This window comes from Rhipicephalus sanguineus, chromosome 8 (genome assembly GCF_013339695.2).
Source record: "Rhipicephalus sanguineus isolate Rsan-2018 chromosome 8, BIME_Rsan_1.4, whole genome shotgun sequence".
In the NCBI taxonomy this organism is placed as follows: Eukaryota; Metazoa; Arthropoda; class Arachnida; order Ixodida; family Ixodidae; genus Rhipicephalus; species Rhipicephalus sanguineus.
This window is the reverse complement of record NC_051183.1, coordinates 67,992,332-68,006,708: the sequence shown is the minus strand read 5'-3', so window position 1 is coordinate 68,006,708 and position 14,377 is coordinate 67,992,332. Positions and strand designations below refer to the sequence as shown.

General features: G+C 49.7%; 1 protein-coding gene across 5 annotated transcripts in view; it reads right to left on the bottom strand.

The window, feature by feature from the left end:
* Window positions 1–4,348: 4,348 nt before the first annotated feature.
* LOC119402041 (uncharacterized) overlaps window positions 4,349–14,377 on the bottom strand; it is a 34,696-nt gene continuing 24,667 nt past the window's right edge. For all 5 annotated transcript variants that reach the window (XM_037669121.2, XM_049418478.1, XM_037669119.2 and 2 more), the window contains exons 9-11: window positions 13,370–13,446; window positions 5,070–5,162; window positions 4,349–4,501 (exon numbers count right to left, since the gene is read on the bottom strand). In XM_037669121.2, coding sequence (XP_037525049.1) covers window positions 4,370–4,501; window positions 5,070–5,162; window positions 13,370–13,446 — 302 coding nt within the window. In that variant the 3' untranslated portion in view covers window positions 4,349–4,369. The remainder of the gene's footprint in view (window positions 4,502–5,069; window positions 5,163–13,369; window positions 13,447–14,377) is intronic.

The following is a 14,377-nucleotide window of genomic DNA, read 5'->3' as shown; positions in this document are numbered from 1 at the left end:
AAGAGCTGACGTAAGTGTGTACCGACTGCTAAAGAAAACTCCATTCTTGTTCTTACAGTAGGTTGACGGTTTCATATTTAGTGCGTAGTAATTTTCTTATGTACGTCTGCTTTATCTAATGCATTTGCAGATGCAATTTGCATACTCGTCTGCCCTGCTGTGAATACTGTCTAGCGCTACATTGTGTAAAGAAGGGAAGCTTTTAGTGTTGTTTTCGTGCTTCTAAATATTTAAATTGCGATACTGCTGTGCTGTTGAACAGTGGCAGTCATTACATCGCCAGCGCCAACGTATCCATTGAAATAAGATCTCTAGTACTAGAAGCCTAAAGGTTTTGCGTATATATAGGCCTGGGCCAGTCATGGACCAATAGAATATGCTCTTGTGGTAATACGCGAGCACAAAAAAATTGTATTGCGATAGGAGTTGTATAGTCACTCTCGACGGGCTTCTGCCGTCGCCATTGCCGTGGTGTCCCGTATAAAGTCAAAATTGATAACATCTCCACGCGCATCGTATGTTCGTATGAGTAAAAGCGCACGAGCGGGGTTGACGAACACGGCTAAAGCAGAAATCAAATGAGCCGGGCCTTCTGCGTAGCTGGTAGGGCGCATGCGATAACATCACCCCACTCGGGAGGCCTGCCGTCGAAGCAGAAAGAAAACGCCCACCCGTCTTGAACGAGCATGAAAAGACGCGAGGGGAAAGATGGGGGGGGGGGTGTCGCTTGAATAGGAACTTTGATTCTAAGGGCGCGGACGTGATCGCTGGCCCGCGCGCCATCTCGGTAGCCATCAGCGCGCGGCTCGTATAATCTTCTACGTGCTGCGCTCGCAACTCGAATAGACTGTGCGGAAAGAGCATCTTTCCTTGGAGCGGCCGTATTCTCTTCCACCAGCGTTTTGTATAGTTTCGCGAGATGGTATCCAAAAGAGTTTCTAGCTGCCAGCCTCACTTCGTTTAACATTACAATTTGGTGCTGTCACGTCCATTGCTTCGCCCTTGCGGTTAGTTGGTTCGCGAAATTTTATTAGTCCTGAGACACGCGACAAGTGTGCAGTGGGCTCCTCCCTCGTTGGGACGGGCAGGCTAAGACTGATCGCCGCATCGTGGTCTCCCTGGACGGCCGAAAGCTGATCCCTGCTATTGGGGCTTCTCACACTTCCCTTATTGTAGCAAAACAGCCATTTGGGCTAGTTGGTAACGGTTCATATCTTAAAGCAAATAGGCGCACTATGGGAACAAGGACAAAAGGGAGGAACCGACGACACAAAGCGCACACTCGCAACTGAAGGTTTATTGAAAGAGTACACATAAATACGTTAAATACGGCGAGGAAATTGCACCACGTGCCCCTTTTTTTGTAACGTATTTATGTGTACTCTTTCAATAAACCTTCAGTTGCGAGTGTGCGCTTTGTGTCGTCGGTTCCTCCCTTTTGTCCTTGTTCCCATAGTGCGCCTATTTGCTTTAAGATATGACACTTCCCTTGCATACACTACCACACAGCGCTTCAGGAACGCGAGAGGCCGAGCTCGCAGCTGGAGCCTTGAACGCGCGAACGCGTCCCGCTGCCCGCTAACATGTCTTACTGACACAAATCACTCAGTCAAACTGAATTAAATGAAATGGAGTGGAAAACTAGTTCTTCGATAAGAAAGTCACAGCTTCACCGCAAGAGCCAACCAAGCCCTTGCGGTGAAACGGTCACTTTTTTTATCGAAGAACACGTTTCTCGACTGCATTTTTTTGCTGAAGTAAGCTAAATCTTACAATAGAAAATAACGAAGCGTGCAAACATGCGTGTAATGTGACTACAGTGGCGTTGCTCTCAAGAACATACCTCACGCGCGGTTGAAAAAGAAAGATCGCCCTGGGAAGAACCTGACGGAGGAGCTTTGTAGCTCGGAGTGTGTGCACACAGCGTGCACACTCACCTCATCGTGCATGCACTCATGATATTCATACAGGCACCGCAGTTCGTGCTGGTAGCTGTATTACTGACACCTAGTGTTTCGAACCAGCCAAATCGCCTGCAAACCGTGGCCAGGAAATCGTCGAAGTATTAGACGAATACGATGATGCCGCGCAAGTGGTAGTCCTTTCCTACGTGTCTGACATTCTCGTCTTAAATATATTATCAGCAACATTACTGCTAGAGTGAGGACATTGCAGGCTTTGTATATCGATATACTTATCGTTTTATCCATATCGGCCATCGGCTCACGTATACGCTAGTATTTTAGGGGGTACAGTCGATTTTGCTATATAAGGGCTTTACATACAAGTTGCAGGCAAGAGAGTAAAAAAAGCGAGGTCTTAATCTCGTGCCGCTAACACCACCCAGTCGGCAACCAAAGGCCAGCGGTGCGCTCAGCCTCTGCGCACCATTGCTTCGTAAATGTTGCGGCCGTCGCCTGCTCTGGCGAAGTCAGCATTATTATGGTACGAGGCATAGAGTTAATATACTGACTCTAGAGGAAAAGCTGCCCATAGAGCCCATGCATTGAAACCTATAACCGCATGGGTTCCAGCATGATGGAACAAAACGAACGTTGCCAGACCCTGAGACGCTCGCTATATTTGACGGTAGTAATCAGTTTTAATCTGCCAACCTAAGCCATCTACGCGTTGTTCAAGGAACATCATCTGTGTTTTGATGCGTGAAGCCCTGTGTTAGTGTAGCGTTGTCTGTGCGGCTGGCCCGATTGATAACAGCTAGCATTTCCACCTGTTTGTGCGTGGTTTTTACTCGGCACGCCCTACCAATAATGCATAACAAATAAAGGTTCTCCGTTCGCTGGCACAAGGGTCACTCGAGATTCGCAGCTCGAAGCAATGTGCGTAGGCCGTGGTCGCGCGGTGCTTCGACTTGCAATGACGAGACACCGGTATTCACGTTCTTTTTCAGCTCATTGCTGCATTACATCAGCGCAGAGTGCCTTAAAACAGAAAAAAAATGTCGATTGCAGCTTGCAGCGGCGAACGTGAGTGAGACGTCACCCGAAACTTTCAATTAAAAGTAAAGATACCCGGCACACGAAATTTTATCGCCATTAGAAAGACTAAAAAAAAAACATCGGTCGCGCCTAGTTGGTACATAGCTTTCAGTGCTTGTCTCCTGTCTTCTTTGCCGTCCGTCCTGGTTTGCACTGAAGTTTTCAGCTTGAAAGAAAAAAGAGCTGTCACATGAAGTCGAGTGGTACGTGGCAACAGAAAACGCACACAACGGTACACTATGACAACTACGAGATACACGACGTAAACGAAGTTTTAGGGGCTTTAATACGACACGGAAACCGGCGCAATCGGCCGCGAGCGCACTTTCGAGTGTTGGTGTTGATATGGTGGCGCCATCTAGTAAACCAGCCTGCAAACGCTCCTTTCCATGCACATTGCATAAATAGCCGTCGTATTCTTTCGTAAAACTATTCAAATTAAACACAAAACAATATCCGGGCGTTTTTAATTGTTCAAATGCTTCTTTAGGATTGATATGTAATGGCAAAAAGGACAACGTTCCAAGATGTGAGCGTTCTTGTGGTTAGCGGTCTCGTGGCCCAGCTTTTCCTCTAGAGTCAGTATATTAACTCTATGGTACGAGGGCACGTTTTAACAGCTAAGGTGTTTAGCAAATCGTTCCTTGTGAGCCTATCGCAGAAAACTATCAACTTAACGGGTATGTGCCACTGTGAGGCTACCTGAGAATGAGTACAAAGAGGGAGAGAGAAAGAAAGAGAGGAACAAACAGAGAGACGGAAAGAAAGACATGAATAAAAAGACAAATTCTTGCAGAAAAAAAAATGTTCTTGAGGCGGGATTCGAACCCGCGTTCCCTTGATCCGAAGGTAAGCGCCCGAACCACTCGTCTATCCAGGCACGCAAGCAGAGACTTGTAGAGTATAGTGCAGCAAGGGGCTGGGAAAGGGAAGTGAGCGTGTGTAGGAGAGATGTGATGGTGAGGAGGAGGGAGTGGGGACGGGAGAAAGTAAAGCGTAGCACAGAAATAATGGGAAAGAGAAAAGTAGCGAGAAAGAAATGTAGAAACAATAAAGAGAGAGAACATCCGCGAAAGGAGAGAAGGAAGTGGGGATAGAGAGGAAGCATGTATCGCGTAGTCTAGCGAACAGATACCGCACCACCTGGCCAAGCTGCGCATGCGAAGTAGCTAAAGCAGGACGGAGACATCGCGCGCAACCTCCGCTTTATATTGCATAGATTGGCTGCGTACTCCCGGGGAGGAAGCCGCGCATATCGAGGCTAGCCGTGTCGGTCGCCGGGGAAAACAAGTGGCAATGGGTCCGTGCTTCGCTGTTTCGAGTTTTGCGCGAATTAGTGCAAACTTCCAGCAATTTTTTTCGTGTTTATTTCACAATGTTGAAAGTTTTTCGCCTGCGGGGCTGAAGTCAACCGGCATGTCACCAATGTTGCGTCCGCAAAGTGGCTTCGCTATGCATTTGCCTTTGCAGCAATATCCTGACATGCGCTGAGGAGTAAACGTCTGAAAAAAAGGAAAAGTTTATTAGCGCATCAATAAAGGTGCTAAAGCAACAATATTTTCCCGCATGCTCTGAGCTATCAGGTGAAGGCAAGAAATATCTTCCCTAGTCTTCTACCACTTTAGCACGCAATTTTTATGCAAATAATAAAGGCATGAAAAAAATAGTCAGTGTGCTTCGCCATAATACTAACCTCTAATAATGCGGCATCTCATTTCGTAGCCTTCTTTAGCTAATAAAAAGATACAAGATAAACTGCAGCATAGATAACAGCTTCATTTATGCTGATGTGATACTAGAGGACTTCAGGCACCCTTAACTTTTTTTCGCTGATTACTCATGTAGGCGTGTTAAATATGTTTTGGTCGTTCTAACTTTCGTCACGTCCGCATATTATATATATATATATATATTGTTGAGAAGCAGTTGGCAACTCCTTTCTTTCTGTGCCTGGATTTTATTGTAATGCAAGGCTTCCAAGTTGTTTTGAAAGTAAATATTTCATAGCGCGTCATGATCACTGAAATGTTCTGCCAAAAGAGTTGTTGCTGGTGTTAACAATCATATTACCTGACACGCACTGTTGTAGCTGCTTTTATAAAAACCGTAAAACCATTCATCGTCTCGTTGACAAAAGTAGTGGCAATCCCCAAGCATATTCCTCTGCAATAGTATGAAAGAAGAAAAATATATACAGGATAAAAACGAAGCAAGCAAATACAATCCTCATCACTGTCACTCACTGCAGCACCAAGACGTCTCCCAATGATCTCCAATTTACCCTGTCATGTGCGAGTTATTATGTCCTGTGCTCACTTTATGCCGGCAAATTTCACACTTTCATCGCGCCACTTTCTGCAATCCTCGGCTACATTTCCAATCTCTTGGTGTACAGTATGCTCCCTCTGAACATGATTTTAAATGCATAGGTAATGTGTTTCCTTTCTACAAGATTTGATTTAGGTGAGTGGCACAGTAATGGGAAACAATCGTATTGTGAAACAGTGTGCGAGCCTTTTGTTACTTCCTGGTACAAAAGGCCCAAATGGAAGACTGCATGTACTTCTTGCGATATTTGAAATCATCATTTTGATGAAAAGGAACTCGTTCAGCGGCAATCCAAAAAAGGCAGAAGTTCGGGAGATGTAAGCTTGAAGGGATGAAAAATCTGTCAACATGAGATGTCGCTAGAGCTGACGTTTCGACTAGCGTACGTGTCTTCAAGGCTGCAATTGTTGCAGCCTTGCAGAAGAGAAGTACACTTGCCGAAACGTTGGCTCCAGCGACACCCTGTGTTTACGATTTTTTAATCGCTAGAAAGTCTGTGGTAAAATACAGGAAACAGCGCTATACTAAACACTAAAACTGGAATTTCGATTTGTGCGCTTAAGTTGACAATTGCAGGCCTCAACTTAGCAATATTGTTAAATTCAGAGTATAATACTTGTTGTGCTAGCTGTAGCTATGCAACCAAAAAGGACACAGGTTAATCACGTCAGTCCACACTCCAACAGTTTATGATGCGGCTAATTTTGAAAAACCGCCCCTCTAGAGCTTTCTACTATCCGAAAATATAGGTAATAAGCTGAGTACACATTCTGTCGTGTATTGTATAAACACTAATTTATCTCAATGCAGTAGCGTTTGTGCATTTACTAATTTAGGAAGTAAAGTAGAACAAGTCTGAATCATTATCCGGCTTTGCCTACTGCTTTTTTCGCGTAGTCCCGTACTTAAAGGGCCCCTCGCAAGGGCACATAGCAAATTTTACTTAGATGCTGAAAGTTCTTGCTGGAAGAGCATTATGCCGCAAAAATTTTGAAATGGTTCAAAAGCTGAGAAAAACAATAAGTTTTACGGGCGGGAGGCCATAACGCAAGGAGGCGAGCTTGAAACCCTTGCCACTCGCCCCGTGTAGCCTTCCCAAGCTAAATTTCTTCCCTGCCCTCTTCAGCATCGGAACCTGAGGATCACATGACGCATACTGATCAACACGTCATGCGCATGCAAGGTCACGTGCGCATGACGTGCGTGAGCGAGCCAGAGCACGCCAGCGGCGTTGTGTCGGCGTTCTCTGTGGTGTACTGCCTGTTTCTGTGTGACGTGCATGAAAGCTGCGACATTTATACGGGCACGAGACCAGCGGTGTCAAGAGCCAGTGCCGCATGAACATTTAGGTAGATGCAGGAGAATAAATGAAGCTAATGAGTGCTGGAACGGAGTAGAAAATTACAGTTTCGTTGTCAGGGCTGGCGTCTGCTCGACGTGCAAACCGCGAGAATACAAATGCATGCAAAACTAAGGCAAATTAGTCCCGCATATCGCTGCGATTCGCAGTAAAAAAAAATGAAAATGAGAAGCACGCATGTTTGTGCGTCCTCTTATCTCTCTCAAAGTTCATTATTTATTGAAGCAACAATTCACACAAGCTACACATGTCGCTTAAAATAATTATCGCAGTTGAACGTGCTATTGTGGGCGACGTCAGAGCACAGACAACTACGTAGGGCCCTACCTCGTTGTACGTCATCCTCCCCTTCTTGGGACGCGCGCCCGCGAGACGAAGGGCAAGCGGCATTATTCTTAAAATTTGACCCATTTCCGCGGAGCGCAGCTTTGCAAGTTTTCGCAGACGTGATCCTGAATGGCGAGTGTATGCAATGCGCTCGTCAGCTCAAAATGGTCAGACCTTTTGAGGGGCCCTTTAAAAAGTTGCTAAGCATTATTATGCATGCATATTCCTACGACAGAAAGACATCAGGTGATGGCAATGGAAACTTGATATTGCCACGCCCACTTCTTGTCTTGTTTTGATGTATTCGGGTTTGACCGGCAGGGACGGTTATCAACGCTCGACGCTGTCCGCGAAGCATTGTTCGAGAAGCTTCACGTCTATAGTAGATCGTTCTGTTAAGATTGCGCCCCGCACGCGAACGTTCCAGCTTTGTCTAGAGATAACGCCGCCACCAGCGATATTGCTGGAAAGTTCGATACCGCCTGTATAAAAGCCGACGCGATTGACCGCTTGTCAGTTGATCGACGGACGACGCCCTGTTCGCCGCTATATTTGTGCAGCGTGTATTGCTGTAGTTATAGTTCTCATTTTCCGGCCACAAGTTCGGCCAAATAAACAGTTTCATCCTGCAAACGCCGACTGCTGTCTTCATCGACGTCACGACCCCGTGACATCTGGTGGAGGTGCTGCTTCGCTCATGTTCCGGTCGCCCCCGTCAGGCCGTGAACCCAGTCCGGGCCGCAACGAAGACATCGACGCCTACCCCGAACAGCGAGCAAGCCGCAGGACACAAGGACTACCTCCAGAATACCAGCCTTTACCCGACAAGACCAGGAAGACCCCGACCATGACCAACACAACAGCGACAATGACAGCAACCATGCCGCTTGCACCCGTGCTGCTACAGCGCCCAAAGGAACCACCGACCTTTCACGGATCATCTGCTGAAGACCCGGAAAGTTGGCTGGAGAAGTACGACCGCGTCGCCATTTTTAACGAATGGACCGATGAAGACAAGTTAAGACACGTCTACTTCGCCTTGGAGGACTCTGCCCGAACTTGGTTCGAGAACCAAGAGCGAAGCCTCACGACGTGGGACATTTTTCGCACAAGATTCCTTGCCACATTCACGAGTGTCGTCCGCAAGGAGAGGGCCGAAGCTCTGCTGGAAACCCGTGTGCAGCTTCCAAACGAGAACGTGGTGCTGTACGCGGAAGAGATGAGCAGACTGTTCCGACACGCCGACCCAGCCATGCCCGAGGACAAGAAAGTCCGCTTGCTCATGCGAGGGGTAAAGCAAGAGCTCTTCGCTGGGCTAATGCGGAACCCACCGTCGACAGTCCAAGAGTTCGTCTCAGAGGCGACGACGATTGAGAAGACGTTGGAAATGCGCAACCGGCAGTATAATCGCCGATCGATTCAAGACAACCCAGTTGTTCATGCTGTCGGCTCCGACGACCTGCGCGAAACGATCCGAGCGATCGTGCGGGAAGAACTACGCAAGCTCTTACCCTCATTACAGCCTGAAGTTGCGTCGATCGCTGACATCGTCCGAGAGGAAATCCAGCAGTCTCTGGGCACCCCCGAGTCAGCGCAGCAGCAGCTGCAAGCAGTGACCTATGCTGCTGCAGCCCGACGCAACGCTCCCCCTCCTCGCCCAAGTCAAGACGCCGCGCCGCCTCAACAGTTCCGCCGCCAGGCACCACCGCCGCCGCCACCGACGTCACACCGCCCGCCAGCCGGCCAACGATACACGCCGAGGAAGACCGACGTTTGGCGCGCCCCCGACCACCGCCCACTCTGTTACCATTGCGGAGAAGCTGGCCACACTTACCGCCGCTGCCAGTACCGACAGATGGGACTGCGTGGATTCGCCATCGACGCGCCGCGTCCACAGCGAGGGGAAAGACCACGTGACATCGCCGACTACCTCGCGGGAACGCAATGGACGCCCCGACAACCTTCCCGTTCGCCGTCGCCAGGCCGCTACGTCTCTCCCCAACGCCGACCATACACTGGCCCAACTCGGGGCCGGTCACCTAGCCCGTATCCGGAAAACTAAGGGCAGCAACCGATGGAGGTGCGGTTGCTGTACGACGAAATACCGAAGATCCTCCGCCGCCGACGACAACGCCGCAACGACATCTAAAGAACACGCCGCAAGCCGAACGAAGCCCTGACGTCGAAACTTCACGGCCCGAAGAAGACCTGACGACACAACGACGAAGCAGCGGGACAAACCGACGTAGCCGTGATCCGACGCCGCGACCAAATCGAAACGGTAGGCGACGAACGAGTGACCTCGACGTTCTCATCGACGGCCACAACGTCACCGCTCTCGTCGATACTGGAGCCGACTATTCCGTCATCAGTGGGCCGTTCGCGACGAAGCTGAAGAAAGTCAAGACCGCCTGGGAAGGCCCCGAAATCCGCACAGCGGGAGGTCACCTAGTAACGCCGGCAGGAATCTGCACAGCGAGGGTCTCCATCAACAACCGGATTTATCCCGCAAGCTTTGTAGTCCTTCAGCATTGCTCCCGAGATGTCATCCTTGGTATGGACTTCTTAGGCCTTCATGGTGCAGTCATCGACCTCAGATCGAAGTCGATAACACTATCTACAGAAAAAGCATTACCGCGGTACACGCCGCCAGGGAAGCATGCCTTGAATGTGCTGGAAGACCAAGTCACCATTCCCCCTCGCTCCAGCGTCATCATTTCCGTCGGCTCTCAGAAAGTAGCAGACCTGGAAGGCGTCATTGAAGGCGACCAGCACCAGTTGATTAACCGCGAGATTTGCGTCGCAAGAGGAATAGCAGAGTTGCGGGGAGGCAAAGCAACAGTGATGCTCACAAATTTTAGCAACGAGTATAAGCACGTAAACAAAGGCACGACAGTCGCCTACATCGAAGAAATCACGGCTACGTCGATGGCTTTCGCCATCGCCGATTCTTCCGAGCCAACACCGACGAACCAAGCTTCTCAACCAGTTTTCGACGTTAATCCTAGCCTTCCGAAGCATAAACAAGAACAGCTCAAAACCCTGCTCTTGAAATACAGGGACTGCTTTTCGTCATCGTCAAGAATCCGCCAGACCCCAGTCGCAAAACATCGCATCATAACAGAGGAAAATGCCAGGCCACTCCGGCAGAGCCCGTACAGAGTTTCAACGCGAGAACGCGAATCCATAAAGAAACAAGTCGACGAAATGCTACGCGACGACATCATCCAGCCGTCGAAGAGTCCATGGGCGTCACCCGTGGTGTTAGTGAAGAAGAAAGACGGAACCCTACGCTTCTGCGTCGATTATCGCCGCCTCAACAAAATCACGAAGAAGGACGTCTACCCTCTCCCACGGATAGACGACACCCTGGATCGACTCTACAACGCGAGGTACTTTTCGTCGATGGACCTCAAGACCGGCTATTGGCAAATCGAAGTCGACGAGAGAGACCGAGAGAAGACTGCCTTTATAACACCAGACGGCCTCTTCGAGTTCAAGGTTATGCCCTTTGGTCTTTGCTCGGCACCTGCGACGTTCCAGCGCGTTATGGACACCGTGCTGGCTGGACTGAAGTGGCAGACTTGCCTTGTGTACTTGGACGACGTCATTGTGTTTGCCTCAAGCTTCGACGAACACCTCCGGCGCCTGGACACTGTACTACAAGCAATCAAGACTTCTGGCCTCACCTTGAAGCCTGAAAAGTGCCGCTTTGCATACGAGGAGCTGCTGTTTTTGGGTCACGTGATCAGCAAGGGTGGTGTTCGCCCAGACCCGCGGAAAACAGCTGCCATCGCTGCCTTCCCGCCCCCCACCGACACGAAAGCCGTGCGCCGTTTTCTCGGCTTGTGCGCCTACTACAGGCGCTTTGTCAAGGAATTTTCACGAATCGCCGAACCGCTAACTCACCTCACGAAGACCGACGTGCCATTCAAGTGGGAAACGGCGCAAATCGAAGCATTTGAAGAACTGAAACGACGCCTTCAGATGCCTCCTATACTAGCACACTTCGACGAATACGCCGATACGGAAATCCACACCGACGCAAGCAGCGTAGGACTCGGCGCCGTCCTTGTGCAGAAGACTGACGGGCAGGAAAGGGTCATCAGTTATGCTAGCCGGTCGCTATCAAAGGCAGAAACGAACTATTCCACAACAGAAAAGGAGTGCCTAGCGATCATCTGGGCTGCATCCAAGTTTCGCCCCTACCTCTACGGCAGGCCCTTCAAAGTTGTGAGCGACCACCACGCATTGTGTTGGCTAGCTAACTTGAAGGACCCTTCAGGTCGCCTCGCACGGTGGAGCCTACGACTTCAAGAATTCGACATTACCGTCGTTTACAAGTCCGGAAGGAAACACTCCGACGCTGACTGCCTGTCTCGCGCCCCCGTCGACCCACCGCCGCAGGACGACAAGGAGGACGACTCCTTCTTGGGAATCATAAGTGCCGACGACTTCGCCGAACGACAGCGAACGGATCCAGAACTCAGGGGCCTTGTGGAATACCTCGAGGGCAGGACCACCGTTGTTCCGAAGGTATTCACGCGGGGACTGCCGTCATTTTTCTTGCGCAACGGTGTTCTCCTAAAGAAGAACTTCTCACCGCTTCGAGCCGATAGCCTTCTCGTGGTACCCTCGACATTGCGGCCAGAGGTCCTCCAGGCTCTGCACGACGACCCGACGGCTGGACACCTGGGTGTTTCTCGCACGCTAGCAAGAATACAGGAGAAGTACTACTGGCCGCGCCTTTCCGCCGACGTCACTCGTTACGTGAAGACCTGCCGGGACTGTCAGCGACGCAAGACACCGCCCACTAGGCCAGCCGGATTCCTGCAGCCTATCGAGCCACCTCGACGGCCGTTCCAGCAAATCGGGATGGACTTACTGGGTCCGTTCCCGACGTCCAATACCGGAAACAAATGGATCGTCGTAGCTACAGACTACCTTACCCGCTACGCCGAGACGAGGGCCCTGCCTAGAGGCAGTGCCGCCGAGGTAGCGAAGTTCTTCGTTGAGAACATCGTCCTGCGTCATGGCGCCCCAGAAGTTCTCATCACCGACAGAGGTACGGCGTTTACTGCTGACCTAACTCAGGCAATACTGAGATACAGCCAAACAAGCCACCGCCGGACCACAGCGTACCACCCACAGACAAATGGCCTGACCGAGCGGCTAAACAAGACCATCGCCGACATGTTGGCCATGTATGTCGACGTCGAACACAAGACGTGGGATGCCATCCTTCCGTATGTGACCTTCGCATACAACACGGCCGTCCAAGAAACGACGCAGATGACTCCGTACAAGTTGGTCTACGGAAGGAGCCCGGCGACGACGCTCGACGCCATGCTACCCAACGTCACCGACGAAGAAAACCTCGATGCCGCCGCTTACTTACAACGTGCCGAAGAAGCTCGACAGCTCGCCCGCCTGCGCATCAAGACCCAGCAGCACACCGACAGCCGTCGCTACAATCTTCGACGACGCTTCGCGGAATACCAGCCCGGCGACCGTGTTTGGGTCTGGACGCCGATACGCCGACGTGGGCTTAGCGAAAAACTCCTTCGGCGATACTTCGGGCCATACAAGGTTCTTCGACGCCTCGGCGCTCTTGACTACGAGGTGATCCCGGACGGCATTACGAACTCCCAGCGACGCCGCGCACGACCTGAAGTCGTCCATGTCGTGCGCCTTAAGCCGTTTTTTGCGCGTTAGCGAACCTGGGGACTCTATTTTTCTTCCTTTGTTATTGTAATTTATTTTTGTATGCACTTGTTTTGTTTTTTTTCTCTCTTCTATGTTCTTTCACAAGCATCGGGACGATGCTTTTTCAGAGGGGGGCAATGCCACGCCCACTTCTTGTCTTGTTTTGATGTATTCGGGTTTGACCGGCAGGGACGGTTATCAACGCTCGACGCTGTCCGCGAAGCATTGTTCGAGAAGCTTCACGTCTATAGTAGATCGTTCTGTTAAGATTGCGCCCCGCACGCGAACGTTCCAGCTTTGTCTAGAGATAACGCCGCCACCAGCGATATTGCTGGAAAGTTCGATACCGCCTGTATAAAAGCCGACGCGATTGACCGCTTGTCAGTTGATCGACGGACGACGCCCTGTTCGCCGCTATATTTGTGCAGCGTGTATTGCTGTAGTTATAGTTCTCATTTTCCGGCCACAAGTTCGGCCAAATAAACAGTTTCATCCTGCAAACGCCGACTGCTGTCTTCATCGACGTCACGACCCCGTGACAATATGTTGTCAACTTGTGTCACGTGGTTTTACCTTGATAATAGATGGCACCACAAATCCCCAAGAGGAGTCTATAAAGAGAAAAAGAGCAGCTTCTGTTCCTACTTACGCCATAGTGTTCCTCTTCCTGGCACTTGTGATATTTTTTATGAAAAACCTTGTTCCTAATATTCGAATGCGTTGATTCTGTTGGCATAAACACCATTTATTTTAGCCGTAATTACGGGAGAGGTCTTACAGAGTATTAAGCTCTAAACATCCAGCGTTGCCCAATTGATATTCTAATGAAGATATTTTTGGTTGGATGAACTAATAATTATTCTCTTTTTTCTGTGTTCAACAAAATAAGGCATGGAAGGGGAAATTGCTATTGACCCGTTTCTAGCAAAACTCTGCCATGAAATTAACAGGAATATTTCATAAATAAATATCGGCAGATACCACGCAGTGTGGGAATCCATGTAATGCGAAGCAGCCAGCAAAGAGCTGCATACATCGTCTTGTTTGTCATCGAGGCTAATGAAGTCATTCATGTCGTGACATCTACTTCGCCATATATCGCGAGATTGTCATACATGCATGCTGTACAATCTTCTATATGCCATGGTAATGAAACATATATTCTGCTACATATATAGGATGCGTGACCTGCTATTTATGTTCGGCACTACTGTCATGCCATACTAATTTAGGTATATATCCAGTTAACAAAATGGCCGCGAGTGCACCATGACCATGAGCGTGGCGCCTAAATCATACCTACATGATATGCATGTCATGATTTTCGTGTTAACACCTGTTCTTTTTCTTCGTCGCACAGACGTCGCGCAATACCAATTTTGGTCTATATCAAACTAGCGAAACGACCGCCAGCCCACCATGAGCGTGGCACGCAAGTCATGCTGTACAAGACATACATGTTGTGATTTTCATGGTAACTCCTGTTATTTGTGTTCGAAACAGTCACGTCGCGCAATACCAATTTTGGTGTATATCAAGCTAGCGAAATGGCCGCCAGCGCACCATGAGCATGGCACGCAAGCCATACTGTGCATGACATGCGTGTCATGATTTTCATGTTACCACCTGTTATTTGTGTTCGTCACACAGTCACGTC